At 39.0% G+C, this 19,055-nt stretch overlaps 1 protein-coding gene across 2 annotated transcripts in view; it reads left to right on the top strand.

Annotated features, from left to right (window-relative positions):
* The first annotated feature begins 560 nt into the window (after positions 1-560).
* Positions 561-19,055, top strand: part of smarcc2 (SWI/SNF related BAF chromatin remodeling complex subunit C2) — a 44,269-nt gene continuing 25,774 nt past the window's right edge. For both annotated transcript variants that reach the window (XM_061977690.2, XM_061977688.2), the window contains exons 1-7: positions 561-679; positions 8,333-8,452; positions 8,521-8,606; positions 11,563-11,644; positions 16,248-16,340; positions 16,437-16,506; positions 16,603-16,672. In XM_061977690.2, coding sequence (XP_061833674.1) covers positions 569-679; positions 8,333-8,452; positions 8,521-8,606; positions 11,563-11,644; positions 16,248-16,340; positions 16,437-16,506; positions 16,603-16,672 — 632 coding nt within the window. In that variant the 5' untranslated portion in view covers positions 561-568. The remainder of the gene's footprint in view (positions 680-8,332; positions 8,453-8,520; positions 8,607-11,562; positions 11,645-16,247; positions 16,341-16,436; positions 16,507-16,602; positions 16,673-19,055) is intronic.

Raw genomic sequence — 19,055 nt, 5'->3', positions numbered from 1 at the left:
GGGGAAGACCCAGGACACGTTGGGAAGACTATGTCTCCCGCCTGGCCTGGGAACGCCTCGGGATCCCACAGGAAGAGCTGGACGAAGTGGCTGGGGAGAGGGAAGTCTGGGCTTCCCTGCTTAGGCTGCTGTCCCCGCGACCCGACCTCGGATAAGCGGAAGAAGATGGATGGATGGATGGATGTTTGTAAATCTGACTGTGATGAAGTCAGTGCCTCACCAGCCATCAACCTCACCGCACGTCACTGGTATATATATATATATATATATATATATATATATATATATATATGAATAGTTTATAAAGACCTTGTGATGCACTGAAAATTTGGCCACCGAAAAAGACTTTGGTCACTGAAATATTAGTGTATATTATATATATATATACATATATATATATATATTATATTATAAATGACGGTCTACCTTCGACTCAACAACAATCTCTGTGCTACAACAGTGACACCTGCTGGATCTTCCGACGCATTACACCCCGCCGTAACTGCAGTACCACGCTGCTGCCGCCGGGAGGCGGGCGACGTCGTCTGGTTTGTCTTGCAAGCAAAAAATGGCGGTGCGGAAGAAAGACGGCGGCCCGAATGTCAAATATTTCGAAGCATCTGATACCGTCTCTCAGTTTGACAATGTGCGCGTCTGGCTGGGGAAGAATTACAAGAAGGTACCGACAGCATGATTTGTACTCTTGCGTGTTTGCACGCCTAAAAGGTGGGCGCGGGCTAACAAAGAGGAAGTGAGGCTGCTCGCTTCCCTCTCGGCGGATAAAAAGGATGCTGAGCTCGTAGCGGCGCCAGATGTGCTGGCGTCTTGTTGCCACTCAGACGGCTCACTGTGGGCATAATTATTACAGTATAGTACATTTTTAGGCAAGGGTCTACGCACTGGGGTCTTTTTTTATCCCGCCAGGACGCTAGCTAGCTAGGTGGCTAACGGGCTAACAGATCCAGATGTTGGCTGCTAGTCCTCCCTCTTTTTTAGCAACGTGACAAAAACATGCAAAATATCTCAAGCCATTGACACCATTTTAAAGACCTTTACATTTTTATTTTTTTCCATTCGTACTTGAACCATTAAGATAAAGATGGAAGTTAAATAATTAGTCGCTTTTTTCATCAAGACCAGACCTGGGCAAATGAAGGCCCGGGGGCCACATGCGGCCCGTTAAGCTTTTCAATCTGGCCCGCCGAACATTCCCAAATATTTTTTTTTAGATCTTTAAGATGGAAAGTGTAGCTGCCATTATGATGTGCAGTCATGTTTTCAAATGAGTGTAAGTCTTCACTGCCAAAACTGAAATCTAAGTAAGATTACCGTATTTTCCGGAGTATAAGTCGCACCGGCCGAAAATGCATAATAAAGAAGGAAAAAAACATATAAGTCGCACTGGAGTATAAGTCGCATTTTTGGGGGAAATTTGTTTGATAAAAGCCAACACCAAGAATAGACATTTGAAAGGCAATTTAAAATAAATAAAGAATAGTGAACAACAGGCTGAATAAGTGTACGTTATATGAGGCATAAATAACCAACTGGTATGTTAACGTAACATATTATGGTAAGAGTAATTCAAATAACTAATGTTAAATAGGGATGTCCCGATCCGATATTTGGATCGGATCGGCTGCCGATATTTGCCAAAAATTGCGTATCGGCAAGGCATGGGAAAATGCCGATCCAGATCCAGTTTTAAAAAAAACTCTGGTCCGTGTTTTCCAACGCACTTATTTAAATAATACATTCCACTTTTCTGCTGCTCCGTAATTTCCGTTCCGCATTTTCCAGCACACCTTCAACACATCCACACGTCTGTGAATTCTCACGCAGTTGCTTTTAGCTGCTGGCATTACACGACAGGCTCTTCTCACTCTTTCCTGTGTCTCCCTCTCACAGACAGCAAGCGCACCTTCTTACACACGTCACATACTGTCACGTCATACGTCACATACGTATACGTCCTCCCCGAGCAGAGAGGTAGCAGCATGGCTAACGTTAGCTGTGATGCTAGCGCAGCCGTGCGAGCAACGCTCCCTCTAAGGTGCTCGCCTGTGCAATTGTGCACTGTTTAAACGTCCTCTGCGCATAGCAAATCTATGCCACGCACAAAATCTAATAAAAAAATAAGCGCATAACAATTTTCGACACACGGACACGACAGAGAAAACAGTTTTCGTCATCATTGTTCAAATATTGTGACGTCTGTCGAGACGCTTATCTCCATTCGGTGCCACACGCCCACACCATCAAAATGCTGAGGCAAAAATTTCCACATCAACACCGTATGAAAAAATTAGTGATTTTTTTAGTTGTGATTTCCTAATCTGCATGAAAGTTTAAAACTGGCATATATTAATGCAGTATGAAGAAGAATGTTTTAATGTAGACATGCAAGCCTTGAAAGAACATTTTGAAAATCAAGACTACATTTCCTGCAAATGGGTGCATTTCTACCCTATATTTTAACTTTAGATTTATTCTCATATCAAACTCTGACTCCACACCCTGGAAAAGTGTTCTGTGGTCTGACGAGTCCACATTTCAAATTGTTTTTGGAAACTGTGGACGTCGTGTCCTCTGGACCAAAGAGGAAAAGAACCATCCAGATTGTTATAGGCGCAAAGTGTAAAAGCCAACATCTGTGATGGTATGGGGGTGTATTAGTGCCCAAGACATGGGTAACTTACACATCTGTGAAGGCGCCATTAATGCTGAAAGGTACATACAGGTTTTGGAGCAACATATGTTGCCAACCAAGCAACGTTACCATGAACGCCCCTGCTTATTTCAGCAAGACAATGCCAAGCCACGTGTTACATCAACGTGGCTTCATAGTAAAAGAGTGCGGGTACTAGACTGGCCTGCCTGTAGTCCAGACCTGTCTCCCTACATTTCCTGCAAATGGGTGCATTTCTACCCTATATTTTAACTTTAGATTTATTCTCATATCAAACTCTGACACTTACATCCGGCGCCCCCCTCCACACCCTGGATTATAAATAATGTAAATAATTCAATGTGATTATCTTGTGTGATGACTGTATTATGATGATAGTATATATCTGATAGTATATATCTGTATCATGAATCAATTTAAGTGGACCCCGACTTAAACAAGTTGAAAAACTTATTGGGGTGTTACCATTTAGTGGTCAATTGTACGGAATATGTACTTCACTGTGCAACCTACTAATAAAAGTCTCAATCAATCAATCAAAACACATAGAATCATCATACTGCTGTGATTATATGCATCAAGTGTTCATTCAAGGCTAAGGCAAAATATCGAGATATATATTGTGTATCGCAATATGGCCTTAAAATATCGCAATATTAAAAAAAGGCCATATCGCCCAGCCCTAGTTTCAATGATGCCATTTCTGTTTGTCATGTATAATTTTGTCTATTTTGTGTTTATCCTTGAATAAACAGGTCAGTTTCTTGTTACCAACCATTGTGTATTATTCAAACTCACCTAATGCAGCTGGCTAGTTGTTATCAAGAGTACTAAAACCCTTTTCAACATGATTCTGATAACTAAGTAGGCTAAATAACTTTAAACTTTAATACATGCTCGGATAGGCCAGTATCGGTCAGTATCGGTATCGGTCAGTATCGGTATCAGATCGGAAATGCAAAAACAATATCGGTATCGGATCGGAAGTGCAAAAACCTGGATCGGGACATCCCTAATGTTGGATATAGAGAACATACAAATCCTTTATTTATTGAAACAAAAATACTGAAATTCCAGGACATAGTGAATTTGCAAACGGCTAAAATTATACACAAAGCAAACTATAACCTGCTAGCCAAGAATATACAACAATTCTTCTCAAAAAAAGAGGAGAAATATAATTTTAGAGAAAAATGTAATTTAATACATTTGTATGCACGTACAACACTTAAGACCTTCAGTATATCAGTATGTGGAATTAAATGATGGAATGGATTAAGCAAAGCAATCAAACAATGTACTAATATCCACTTCAAGAAACTCTTCAAACTTAAAGTGTTTACAAAGTACAAAGAAGAAGAACCATGACAAACATTCTCAATTTATTTCATCCATCCATTCATTCATTCTCAAAATAATCTTACTTATCTCATCATATGAAATATGACTTACTTCACCAATTATTATTATTAAATTATTATTATTTATTTATTTTTATTGTGATTACTTATGGAATATATTGTGAATAAATTGAGAACAGGAAGTGAACAAAAAGTTTTAGCAACTGTTATGTAAAGAAAAGGGGTAGGATTAAATAAGCTCTGCTTCTTCCTACTCCTTTTCGAACATGTTGAAAAGAGAAACTGGAAATTGTGATGTATCATGTTGTATGCTTGCATGTTCCAAATAAACTCAAACTATAACATATAGAACATGCTATACGTTTACCAAACAATCTGTCACTCCTAATCGCTAAATCCCATGAAATCTTATACGTCTAGTCTCTTACGTGAATGAGATAAATCATATTATTTGATATTTTACGCTAATGTGTTAATAATTTCACACATACGTCGCTCCTGAGTATAAGTCGCACCCCCGGCCAAACTATGAAAAAAACTTGCCACTTATAGTCCGAAAAATACGGTAAATATCTCAAATAAGGGTGTTATTTGCTTATTTTCTGTCTGATAAGATAATTCTTCTCACGTAGAAGATTTTATGTTAGAGTGTTTTACTTGTTTTAAGGGTTTTGGTCCTAAATGGTCTCAGTAAGATATTACAGCTTGTTGCTGATATTTTATGACCTATATTGAGTAAAACATGCTTGGAACTATTTTTGTCCAAATGTCCAAAACACACACTGCAAAAACTGAAATCTAAGTAAGATGAAATATGTCAAATAAGGGTGATATTTGCTTATTTTCCATCTGACAAGATAATTCTTCTCACTAAGCACATTTTATGTTAGAGTGTTTTACTTGTTTTAAGTGTTTTGGTCCTAAATGATCTCAGTAAGATATTACAGCTTGTTGCTGAGATGTTATGACCTATATTGAGTAAAACATGCTCGAAATTAGAATATCATAGCTCCCTTGTTATTTGTCATAAATGCATGAAATAAAAAACAAATGGATTAGTTCAGTATAGGGATGTCCCGATCCGATATTTGGATCGGATCGGCCGCAGATATTTGCCAAAAAATGCGTATCGGCAAGGCATGGGAAAATGCCGATCCAGATCCAGTTTTTACGCACCTATCTAAATAATACATTCCACTTTTCTGCTGCTCCCTAATTTCCGTTCCGCATTTTCCAGCACACCTTCAACACATCCACAGGTCTGTGGATTCTCACGCAGTTGCTTTTAGCTGCTGGCATTACACGACAGGCTCTTCTCACTCTTTCCTGTGTCTCCCTCTTACAGACAGCAAGCGCACCTTCTTACACACGTCACATACTGTCACGTCATACGTCACATACTGTCACGTCATACGTCACATACGTATACGCCCTCCCCGAACAGAAAGGTAGCAGCATAGCTAACGTTAGCTGTGATGCTAGCGCAGCCGTGCTAGCAACGCTCCCTCTAAGGTGCGCGCCTGTGCAATTGCGCACGGCAAATCTATGCCACGCACAAAATCAAATAAAAAAATAAGCGCATAACAATTTTCGACACACGGACACGACAGAGAAAACAGTTTTCGTCATCATTGTTCAAATATTGTAACGTCTTTCGAGACGCTTATCTCCATTCGGTGCCACACGTCCACACCATCAAAATGACTAGGCAAACATTTCCAGATCAACACCGTATGAAAAAATTAGTGATTTTTTTTTGTTGTGATTTCCTTCTCTGCATGAAAGTTTAAAACAAGCATATATTAATGCAGTATGAAGAAGAATGTTTTAATGTAGGCACATAGAATCATCATACTGCTGTGATTATATGCATCAAGTGTTCATTCAAGGCTAAGGCAAAATATCCACATATATATGGTGTATCGTGACATGGCCTTAAAATATCGAAATATTAAAAAAAGGCCATATCGCCCAGCCCTAGTTCAATGATGCCATTTCTGTTTGTCATGTATAATTTTGTCTATTTTGTGTTTATCCTTGAATAAACAGGTCAGTTTCTTGTTACCAACCATTGTGTATTATTCAAACTCCCCTAATTCAGCTGGCTAGTTGTTATCAAGAGTACTAAAACCCTTTTCAACATGATTCTGACAACTAAGTAGGCTAAATAACTTTAAACTTCAATACATGCTTGGATATGCCAGTATCGGTCAGTATCGGTGTATCGGTCGGTATCGGATCGGAAGTGCAAAAACAATATCGGTATCGGATCGGAAGTGCAAAAACCTGGATCGGGACATCCCTAGTTCAGTACCCCGAAAAAATCACATAATGAAAAAATAAAGACTTAATAAGTTATTTTATATAGCTAACTACCGCAAGATCATACCGTTTTGAATACAAATTGTGACTGTTTTAAAAACACCTTAAAACGCCATTTACCGTGAATAATTGTGCATTATTATGAAACTATCTGGCCATAGTGGATTTTTTTCGAAATGTCACACAATTTTCGTGTATTTTCATGGCAGCAGCCTTGGGCAGACAGTTTTAGCTAGCACAAAAAAAAAATGTAATGTTCAAATTGACTTCATATTTCCGGATTACAGTATAAAGACAGATATGTATACCAACATCTTAAACCACAGGTAAAGAGTTGCACTTTTAGCTCTGGGTATAATTTTGTACGACTGAGGTTTAAAATTTCACGTGTTGATTTTTTTGCGCTTCCCAAAATCAGATCCGGAAATTTCAAAGTCGAGGCACTTCCGGGAAATGTGAACGACGTCATCAACCTCTGTGCTCTTAAATTAGTACAAAACTAACAGAAAATAATGATGCATATGGCAATGGCAACACTAAATGGGCCCTAGTGTGTGAATGTTGTCTGTCTATCTGTGTTGGCCCTGCGATGAGGTGGCGACTTGTCCAGGGTGTACACCGCCTTCCGCCCGAATGCAGCTGAGATAGGCTCCAGCACCCCCCGCGACCCCAAAAGGGACAAGCGGTAGAAAATGGATGGATGGCAAAGCGCCCTGATCTGGGTGGGCACAAGCCACTGCTGCAACGGAGATAAGTAGGTCAGCGACCGATTGTCACGTACCTACTCTTGTGTACCATTCATAAATAGCGTATTTTCCAGACTACAGACTATACAAAGCAAAATCTTCCACCAAAAATATTTTTCTTAGTGGAATATTTGATGTGAAGTAATGGGAACCTTGCATAGGTCAATAATTCATAATAACATTGATCTTGATTCAATATTATGTTTTGAGCAATGACAGTTTGAAAGAAAAAAAAAACAGCTTTGTTTTATTAGTCAACATTGCAACTTTTTCTAAATTATATTTCACCTTTAAGCTTTTTTATTTCACTTTTGTTATGTTTTTGTTTATTTTAATAGTATTTTTAGAATGTGCCGTGGGCCTTTAAAACATTAGCTGTGGGCCGCAAATGGCCTCCGGGGCACACTTTTGACACCCTTGCTATAGATAATAAAAAATTGAATCTGATAAATCTATGGATAGAAAGCAGAGCCTGGCGACGCATGCGCGTTTATCATAACTCTTTCACTCTCTCTGTCTCTGCCCCTCCCTCACCAATGCTGCTGCACGCACAGTTTGTTTTGTTTTTAACCCCTTCTTAACCCTGAACATACATTGAAAATACACGCAACCCTAACTCAAAATGCCGGACATTTGAGGCATTTAAGAAACTCCGCCCTGACAGCTCCGCAAAAGAGAACATGTCCGGTCTAAAGAGGACGTATGGTCAGTCTATCGTAGCCCGTTAGCTGCTAGCATGCCGTGTGTTGTGCCTCGGTGTGCATTGTTTACACAACGTGCGTTACGCTACTTAATATGTCCGTGTGGAAACTCGTTCGGTACACCTCCGAACCGAACCGGAACCCCCGTGCCGAAACGGTTCCATACAAATACACGTACCGTTACACCCCTAGCACTTCTACTTCCGGTTGAAAGCTCGGTCCAAACAGAAGGACAATGCAGCACCTGCATAGCACAAACAATAACACACCCATTCAGTGTCTTCGCTTGTTTTGTTTTTTTCCCAAACTATTTGCATTGTACAAATCATTAAAATTAGCCGCACCATTTTATAAACCGCTGGGAACAAAGCGTAGGCGAAATTTAAGCTAATCGATTTGAGTCACCCCCCCAAAAAAGTCCGCTTTTCATCCCCACTCCCATCAGTTGCTGCTGAATGCTGAACATTCTTGGCGTGAATGCATTTTTCCAAACGATTGATTATCTCCTCCCAGTACATTCAAGCGGAACCCCCCACCAACAAGTCTCTATCCAGCCTCGTGGTCCAGTTGCTCCAATTCCAAGAGGAGGTCTTTGGCCGACACGTCAGCAACCCCCCACTCACCAAGCTGCCTGTAGGTCTTCTTTCGCACACTCCAAAAAAACTTGCCACAAAACTCTTCATCATATTATTTGTCTCCAGATGAAATGTTTCCTGGACTTCAAGGCTGGAGGTGCGCTCTGCCAGATCCTGGCTGCTGCCTACAAGTTCAAGAGTGACCAAGGATGGTAAGACTTTCTTTCTCGCTGACCTCACTACTAGGATAGACTTTTTTCATCTCTCCATAGGGAACTTCTGTGTTTGTAGTGTTTATGAACATTTCATATCACGCTTATGAGGGTTTCCTCTAGATCAGTGGTCCCCAACATTTTTGTAACTGCGGACCGGTCAACGCTTGAAAATTTGTCCCACAGATTATATGGTATTTTTTTATTTGTATTTAAAAAATGTTTTGTTTGTCATAAAAAAATACAATCATGTGTGCAGACTGTATTGATCTATAGTGATATATAATGTAGGAACCAGAAATATTAATAACAGAAAGAAACAACCCTTTTGTGTGAATGAGTGTAAATGGGGGGGGGAGGTTTTTTGGGTTGGTGCACTAATTGTAAGTGTATCTATGTGGATTTGATTAAAAAAAAAAAAATAATAATTTCTTTTTTTTCTTTTTTTTTTAAATTTAAATTTCTTATGCGGCCCGGTACCAATCGATCCACGGACTGGTACCGGGCCGCGACCCGGTGGTTGGGGACCACTGATATAGAGCAGTGGTCCCCAACCTTTTTGTAACTGCGGACCGGTGAACGCTTGGAAATTTGTCCCACGGACCGGTGGGGGTGGGGTGGTATGTTTTTTTTTTGTTTTTTTTTTTGTCATAAAAAAATACAATCATGTGTGCTTACGGACTGTATCCCTGCAGACTGTATTGATCTATATTGATATATAATGTAGGAACCAGAAATATTAATAACAGAAAGAAACAATCCTTTTGTGTGAATGAGTGTAAATGGGGGAGGGAGGTTTTTTGGGTTGGTGCACTAATTGTAAGTGTATCTTGTGTAGGGATGTCCCGATCCAGGTTTTTGCACTTCCGATCCGATACCGATATTGTTTTTGCATTTCCGATCCGATACCGATACGGACCGATACCGATACTAGCCTATCCGAGCATGTATTAAAGTTTAAAGTTATTTAGCCTACTTAGTTGTCAGAATCATGTTGAAAAGGGTTTTAGTACTCTTGATAACAACTAGCCAGCTGAATTAGGGGAGTTTGAATAATACACAATGGTTGGTAACAAGAAACTGACCTGTTTATTCAAGGATAAACACAAAATAGACAAAATTATACATGACAAACAGAAATGGCATCATTGAAACTAGGGCTGGGCGATATGGCCTTTTTTTAATATTGCGATATTTTAAGGCCATGTTGCGATACACAATATATATCTCGATATTTTGCCTTAGCCTTGAATGAACACTTGATGCATATGATCACAGCAGTATGATGATTCTATGTGTTTTGATTGATTGATTGAGACTTTTATTAGTAGGTTGCACAGTGAAGTACATATTCCGTACAATTGACCACTAAATGGTAACACCCCAATAAGTTTTTCAACTTGTTTAAGTCGGGGTCCACTTAAATTGATTCATGATACAGATATATACTATCAGATATATACTATCATCATAATACAGTCATCACACAAGATAATCACATTGAATTATTTACATTATTTATAATCCAGGGTGTGGAGGGGGGCGCCGGATGTAAGTGTCAAAAAGACAGCCAAAAGAGTTTGATATGAGAATAAATCTAAAGTTAAAATATAGGGTAGGAATGCACCCATTTGCAGGAAATGTAGTCTTGATTTTCAAAATTTTCTTTCAAGGCTTGCATGTCTACATTAAAACATTCTTCTTCATACTGCATAAATATATGCTACTTTTAAACTTTCATGCAGAGAAGGAAATCACAACTAAAAAAATCACTAATTTTTTCATACGGTGTTGATGTGGAAATTTTTGCCTCAGCATTTTGATGGTGTGGGCGTGTGGCACCGAATGGAGATAAGCGTCTCGACAGACGTCACAATATTTGAACAATGATGACGAAAACTGTTTTCTCTGTCGTGTCGGTGTGTCGAAAATTGTTATGCGCTTATTTTTTTATTAGATTTTGTGCGTGGCATAGATTTGCTATGCGCAGAGGACGGTTAAACAGTGCGCAATTGCACAGGCGAGCACCTTAGAGGGAGCGTTGCTCGCACGGCTGCGCTAGCATCACAGCTAACGCTAGCCATGCTGCTACTTCTCTGCTCGGGGAGGACGTATACATATGTGACGTATGACGTGACAGTATGTGACGTGTGTAAGAAGGTGCGCTTGCTGTCTGTGAGAGGGAGACACAGGAAAGAGTGAGAAGAGCCTGTCGTGTAATGCCAGCAGCTAAAAGCAACTGCGTGAGAATTCACAGACGTGTGGATGTGTTGAAGGTGTGCTGGAAAATGCGTAACGGAAATTACGGAGCAGCAGAAAAGTGGAATGTATTATTTAAATCGGTGCGTTGGAAAACACGGACCGGAGTTTTTTTTTAAACTGGATCTGGATCGGCATTTTCCCATGCCTTGCCGATACGCAAATATCGGCAGCCGATCCGATCCAAATATCGGATCGGGACATCCCTAATCTTGTGTTTTTTATGTTGATTTAATAAAAAAATTAAAAAAACTATTATTTTTTTTTTTTTATTTTTTTAATTTCTTGTGCGGACCGGTACCGGGCCACGGCCCAGTGGTTGGGGATCACTGCTCTAGATTGCCAAGATACCTGTGGTGGTGGGGGCGTGGTTAGATGGTTACTCAACATGACGCCATCGCATTATTTGCTATGATGCATATATTTTTCTTTAAAAAGGCAAAAAATATATATACATACCAGGCCTCAAATTTTACCTTTTTAAAGTCAAGGCAAGTGTTGCCTTAAAGGAGGGCTCATATTTTAGGGCACCTAGGCCAGTTGAAAGGGCACCAAGGCAAACATTTTCTTTTGCGGCAGGGGCTCCAAATCATGTGTGTATGTGTGTGTGTGTATTGATAAACAAATATGATGACACACGTCTGGATGTTGGCTATGATGCAGTTTCGTGTATAACTCCAGTCTAATTTCCTGGTAGGCGCAGGTTTGACTTCCAGAATCCGTCTCGGATGGACCGGAATGTGGAAATGTTCATGACGATTGAGAAGTCCTTAGTGCAGGTGAGTTACACACACAAAGGTGCATCTTAATACATTATAATATTATGCAAAAATATTTGATTTGAGGAGTTTATTTCCATTTCAGAGATCAATTAAAGGCTGAGGAAGTGTTTGCAGATAATTTTTAGTAGTTTACAACATTGAACTTTTTAATATTTTTTCACCTTTTATGAAATACTATTTTTTTTGTAAGCTTATAATCATCAAAATAATTAAGAAATACATTGTTTAAATATTTCACTCAGAGAGGGGAATCTACAGAATAGTAATAACTCAACTTAAAAGCTTAATTGGTTCTGTGACTCAAATTTTTTTTTATCTCAAATTGTCGCCCATTGAAATAAATTACAAACTTCACAATCTTAACATGTAACATGCCTTTCAAAAAGAAAAAAATTACTTTTAGATAATATATATTGTATAAAACAATACAATATAATGTAGTACAAACAAGTACAATATTTTTATGAAGTAATGTCATACTTGCCAACCCTCCCGGATTTTCCGGGAGACTCCCGAAATTCAGCGCCTCTCCCGAAAATCTCCCGAAATTCAGGCGGACTCAGGTCCTCCACAATATAAAAAAGCGTACCTGCCCAATCACGTTGTAACTATAGAATGATGGAGGGCGAGTTCTTGGTTTCTTATGTGGGTTTATTGTTAGGCAGTTTCATTAACGTCCTCCCAGCGTGGCAACAACACACAACAACAGCAGTCACTTTTTTGTATACCATAAAGCAGTTCGTCTGCGGTAAACAGCAATGTTGTGACACTCTTAAACAGGACAATACTGCCATCTAGGGACGGCGTGGCTCAGTGGAAGAATGGCCGTGCGCGACCCGAGGGTCCCTGGTTCAATCCCCACCTAGTACCAACCTCGTCATGTCCGTTGTGTCCTTGGGCAAGACACTTCACCCCTTGCTCCTGATGGCTGCTGGTTAGCGCCTTGCATGGCAGCTCCCGCCATCAGTGTGTGAATGTGTGTGTGAATGGGTAAATGTGGAAGTAGTGTCAAAGCGCTTTGAGTACCTTGAAGGTAGAAAAGCGCTATACAAGTACAACCCATTTATCATTTATTTATTTATCTAGTGCATTTGATGAAAACACTTTTGTGCGTGCCACACAGCAATGTATCATCAAAGAGGGGGTTCAGCATGGTTCGAAAAATAGTGACAGAGAATAGAACAAGGATGGACAATTCAACCCTTAACTCAACAATGAGTAGATGAGTGTTTTGTGTGTGTATATGTGTAAATAAATGAACACTGAAATTCAAGTATTTATTTTTTATATATAGCTATATATATATATAAAATAAATACTTGAATTTCAGTATATATAGATATATATATATATATATAATAAAATATATATATATATATATATATATAGAGAGAGAGAGAGAGTTAGAATTCACTGAATGTCAAGTATCTCTTATATATATATATATATATATATATATATATATATATATATATATATATATATATATATATATATATATATGAAATACTTGACTTGGTGAATTCTAGCTGTAAATATACTCCTGCCCTTTTAGCCACGCCCCCAACCACGCCCCCGTCCCACCCCGACCACGACCACCCCCGTCCCCAACCTCCCGAAATCGGAGGTCTCAAGGTTGGCAAGTATGAGTAATGTAATAATAATGTACAGCATTTACCTTGGAGAGTTGACTTCTACAGTATCTCCTTCCAGCTGCTTCGCTGTCAAACACACCATCAGCAGCTTCTCCATATTTTCATGGATAAATGTCCGCCCTTTAGATATTATTTTAACGCTCGTATCTAGCGTTGTGGACTCATTCTGCTTCAGTGTGGTGCATACTAGTAGTGATACGCTCCTACTGCTTCACCAAGTTAGCGAGCTACACGCACTGTCATGTTTTTCATGATTTTGTTCTTTAATTTAATGCATGTCATCAACTCCTTCTCAGCACTGTCCTTCACGCTCACTTTCTTCACAGCCAAGCTTGGAAAACTTTATTTATTTATTTTTTTTATTTAGCCTTTATTTAACCAGGTAAAATCCCATTGAGATCAAAGATCTCTTTTCCAAGGGAGTCCTGGCCAAGAGGGCAGCAGCAAGGTTACATTAAAAACCGTAAACAACACATAAAACATCAAATTTACAACATTAAAACTTGCTCACTTTACACATGTGCATACAGACAAGGTAGACTGCAATCCCTTCACAGAAGCTTTAAACTCATTTAATGTAGCAAGGGTTTGAAGTTGAAGGTTCGATTGTAGGTTATTCCCAGCCTTCGGTGCTGAAAACCTACCGTATTTTTCGGACTATAAGTCGCAGTTTTTTTCATAGTTTGGCCAGGGGTGTGACTTATACTCAGGAGCGACTTATGTGTGAAATTACTAACACATTAGCGTAAAATATCAAATAATATTATTTATCTCATTCACGTAAGAGACTAGACATATAAGATTTCATGGGATTTAGCGATTAGGAGTGACAGATTGTTTGGTAAACGTATAGCATGTTCTATATGTTATAGTTATTTGAATGACTCTTATCATAATATGTTACGTTAACATACCAGGCACCTTCTCAGTTGGTTATTTATGCCTCATGTAACGTACACTTATTCCGCCTTTTGTTCACTATTCTTTATTTATTTTAAATTGCCTTTCAAATGTCTATTCTTGGTGTTGGCTTTTATCAAATACATTTCCCCCAAAAATGCGACTTATACTCCAGTGCGACTTATATATGTTTTTTTCCTTCTTTATTGTGCATTTTCGGCCGGTGCGACTTATACTCCGGAGCGACTTATAGTCCGAAAAAAATCAAACAAAAGTTATGTCGATCTTTAGCTACAGGCTAATGCTAGCGAGTAAGACCAGATGTATTAGTCGGATCTTACGGGGTTCACTTTGACATTTGCTACACCAACTAATGGCGGATATTTTTGTAACGCAAATGTTTGCTTGCAACTCAAAGCATAACAATTAGCTTAGAGACAGCTTTTATGTCAAAACACTCTTAAAGGGGAACATTATCACAATTTCAGAATGGTTAAAACCATTAAAAATCAGTTCCCAGTGGCTTATTATATTTTTCGAAGTTTTTTTCAAAATTTTACCCATCACGCAATATCCCTAAAAAAAAGCTTCAAAGTGCCTGATTTTAACCATCGTTATATACACCCGTCCATTTTCCTGTGACGTCACATAGTGAAGCCAACACAAACAAACATGGCGGAAAGAACAGCAAGCTATAGCGACATTAGCTCGGATTCAGACTCGGATTTCAGCGGCTTAAGCGATTCAACAGATTACGAATGTATTGAAACGGATGGTTGTAGTGTGGAGGCAGGTAGCGAAAACGAAATTGAAGAAGAAACTGAAGCTATTGAGCCATATCGGTTTGAACCGTATGCAAGCGAAACCGACGAAAACGACACGACAGCCAGCGACACGGGAGAAAGCGAGGACGAATTCGGCGATCGCCTTCTAACCAACGATTGGTATGTGTTTGTTTGGCATTAAAGGAAACTAACAACTATGAACTAGGTTTACAGCATATGAAATACATTTGGCAACAACATGCACTTTGAGAGTGCAGACAGCCCAATTTTCATCAATTAATATATTCTGTAGACATACCCTCATCCGCGCTCTTTTCCTGAAAGCTGATCTGTCCAGTTTTGGAGTTGATGTCAGCAGGCCAGGGAAGCTAGGGTCGATAGGGGGTTTAGCTCGCTCGTCTGCGGGAACAAACTGCCGCCATTGCTTGCCGTGCTACCGAGGTCCTTTGTCCCGGAATAGCTCACACACTCCGGCAGATTCAATGGGGGTCTGGCGGCAGATTTCTTTGACTTTATCGTTGGAAATGCATCTGCTTTGAGTGTCGCAGGATATCCACACATTCTTGCCATCTCTGTCGTAGCATAGCTTTCGTCGGTAAAGTGTGCGGAACAAACGTCCAATTTCTTGCCACTTTCGCATCTTTGGGCCACTGGTGCAACTTGAATCCGTCCCTGTTCGTGTTGTTACACCCTCCGACAACACACCGACGAGGCATGATGTCTCCAAGGTACGGAAAACAGTCGAAAAAACGGAAAATAACAGAGCTGATTTGACTCGGTGTTTGAGAAAATGGCGGATTGCTTCCTGATGCCGTCATCACTTCGAGAGTGAATATTAGAAAGGTGTTTAATTCGCCAAAATTCACTCATTTAGAGTTCGGAAATCGTTTAAAAAAAAAAAAAGGTCTTTTTTCTGCAACATCAAGGTATATATTGACGCTTACATAGGTCTGGTGATAATGTTCCCCTTTAAGTTGAGGTACCACTGTGTAAGTTTTACCTTTTGAATATATGAACTTTTTTTTTAAAGAGATTCTTATTTATTGTGTTGCACTTGTACTTGTTGTTATACGTATTTCAATATAAATGTGTGATGGTAGTTCCGTGATTATTTCATTATACTCCACCCTGATAGTAAATGTGTATCGTCTCTTTTGGCACGAGAGCAAAATGAGAGAAGATGTGTAGAATGTTGAGTAATACAGACATAAGTACCGTAATGACGATGATGATTTTTAGGCATTGTCTTTTATATTTCAGAACAACTGCTTGAGCAGACCAATCATCTACTTGAGTTCTGACATAGAGCCAAAACTGCTTGGGAAGCTGAAGGATATCATCAAAAGACATCAGGTGTGATTTTTTTGTGTCACATTTAAATCTGCTTTTTATTCATCATCAACTATATCATTGTTGCTACATTGTGTTGTCATACTTGCTGTCTTGCAGGGCTCAGTGACTGAAGACAAAACCACCAGCTCTCATGTTGTTGTTCCTATTCCCAGCAGTTTGGAGGAAGGTGAGCTTTCAAATTAATGTCCCTAATCACGTTTGAAAAGAGAAAGTACCCTCAGTCTAGTTTTTTTATTAATGTTTTTTGGGGTTTTTTACACAGAGGAGTGGGTTCGCCCCGTGATGAAGAGGGACAAGCAGATGCTTCTTCACTGGGGATATTTTCCTGACAGGTAGGTCCTAATGGAACATATCTTGATGTATATATGGAAAAAAGGGAAATATGTTCCTTTAAACTAATTTAAGCAAGTACTCACATACAAACACGTCACACTTGTTTTGGAATTGTTCACAATCATTATGAAAGACATGACAACGGATGTATTTTTTTTTTTTTAATCCATTCTAACTCGTAAATAAAATAAAATATTTACAGTATATGATATTATTATATATACTATTATTATATATATGTATGTATAGTCATTTGTCGCTTTAAGTATTTTTTTATTATTTAATTGTATATAATTAATAAATGTCTTATTTTGGAATTGGTTAATATTAAGTAAAACATTTTTTGTGTAATTATATGTATTTTATTTGTCCAAATGTTAGGAACATACGTACTGTATAAATAGAGTAAAAATATAGGAAATGTAAAATAATGCATTCTCCTTGAAGGGGAACTGCACTTTTGGGGATTTCATCATTCACAATCCATATATAAGACAATAACACATATGTTTTTATTTGTTTAATACATTCCAATTGTATGATTAATGTAATATTTACCTATTTTAGCCGTTTTAAACATACGGCGGTGTATTAGTGAAACACTAAGCATCATGTAGCAGTATTGCTAAGTACTAAACAAGATATACAAACTATGAACATAACAAACCAACCAATGTCTGCTCTCACTGGGATGCCGACTGATAGGATGTGTGTATCTCCTCGTTTAGATGAAGAATTAGTCATTAACCTTACAAAGGTTAAAGGGGAACATTATCACCAGACCTATGTAAGCGTCAATATATACCTTGATGTTGCAGAAAAAAGACCATATATTTTTTTAACCGATTTCCGAACTCTAAATGGGTGAATTTTGGCGAATTAAACGCCTTTCTATTATTCGCTCTCGGAGCGATGACGTCACAACGTGACATCAGGAAGCAATCCGCCATTTTCTCACTTTCGTCGGTGTGTTGTCGGAGGGTGTAACAACACGAACAGGGACGGATTCAAGTTGCACCAGTGGCCCAAAGATGCGAAAGTGGCAAGAAATTGGACAAAATTTGTTCAAAATACGAGGCTGTGGGGAAAGCCGACGAAATGGTCAGTCGTTTGTTCCGCACACTTTACCGACGAAAGCTATGCTACGACAGAGATAGCAAGAATGTGTGGATATCCTGCGACACTCAAAGCAGATGCTGACATCAACTCCAAAACTGGACAGATCAGCTTTCAGGAAAAGAGAGCGGATGAGGGTATGTCTACAGAATATATTAATTGATGAAAACTTTATTCATTACTCGCGGTTTTACGTAAATTATTATACATAAACTGTGTTTACCAATAATTTAGCTTAAAAAGATTAATTTTTTTCAATCATTCGAGTACATTCGGGTAGTCTTGTGTAATGCAGTATTTTGTGTCTATTTAGGTATGGTTAACCTGAGTGCTGAAATCGTGGAAAAATATATGTTCTTAGCGCGCCTGAAATGGGCTGTCTGCACTCTCAAAGTGCATGCTGTTGCCAAATGTATTTCATATGCTGTAAACCTAGTTCATAGTTGTTAGTTTCCTTTAATGCCAAACAAACACATACCAATCGTTGGTTAGAAGGCGATCGCCAAATTCGTCCTCGCTTTCTCCCGTGTTGCTGGCTGTCGTGTCGTTTTCGTCGGTTTCGCTTGCATACGGTTCAAACCGATATGGCTCAATAGCTTCAGTTTCTTCTTCAATTTCGTTTTCGCTACCTGCCTCCACACTACAACCATCCGTTTCAATACATGCGTAATCTGTTGAATCGCTTAAGCCGCTGAAATCCGAGTCTGAATCCGAGCTAATGTCGCTATAGCTTGCTGTTCTATCCGCCATGTTTGTTTGTGTTGGCATCACTATGTGACGTCACAGGAAAATGGACGAGTGTATATAACGATGGTTAAAATCAGACACTTTGAAGCTTTTTTTAGGGATATTGCGTGATGGGTAACATTTTGAAAAAAACTTCGAAAAATAAAATAAGCCACTGGGAACTGATTTTTAATGGTTTTAACCCTTCTGAAATTGTGATAATGTTCCCCTTTAAAAAGAAAGAAAGAAAGCGTCTTTTTGTGTCTTTCTCGCCATTTCCGGGTCAAAGTTGAATGTCGGCGTTGACCGACTTCTCGATTTATGACCACAACTTTCTACTGTCCAGGTGAGAGGCATGATTTGTAATCTAGAAATAACTTTTACCACTTTAGAGGTGATGCAGCAGCTCTGTGATCACGGCGCTGCTAAAAGTAGTTCCTTGACGTTAGCGCGTATAATACCAATATCGCTAATAATTGGTTAATAATCACGTCACAACATGTAAATAGAGAATCAGTGTTGGCGTTAACACACTTTTTG

Source organism: Nerophis lumbriciformis, linkage group LG18 (assembly GCF_033978685.3).
Source record: "Nerophis lumbriciformis linkage group LG18, RoL_Nlum_v2.1, whole genome shotgun sequence".
Taxonomy (NCBI): Eukaryota; Metazoa; Chordata; class Actinopteri; order Syngnathiformes; family Syngnathidae; genus Nerophis; species Nerophis lumbriciformis.
Note: the sequence above shows the minus strand (reverse complement) of the source record. Positions and strands in the feature narration are given on the sequence as shown.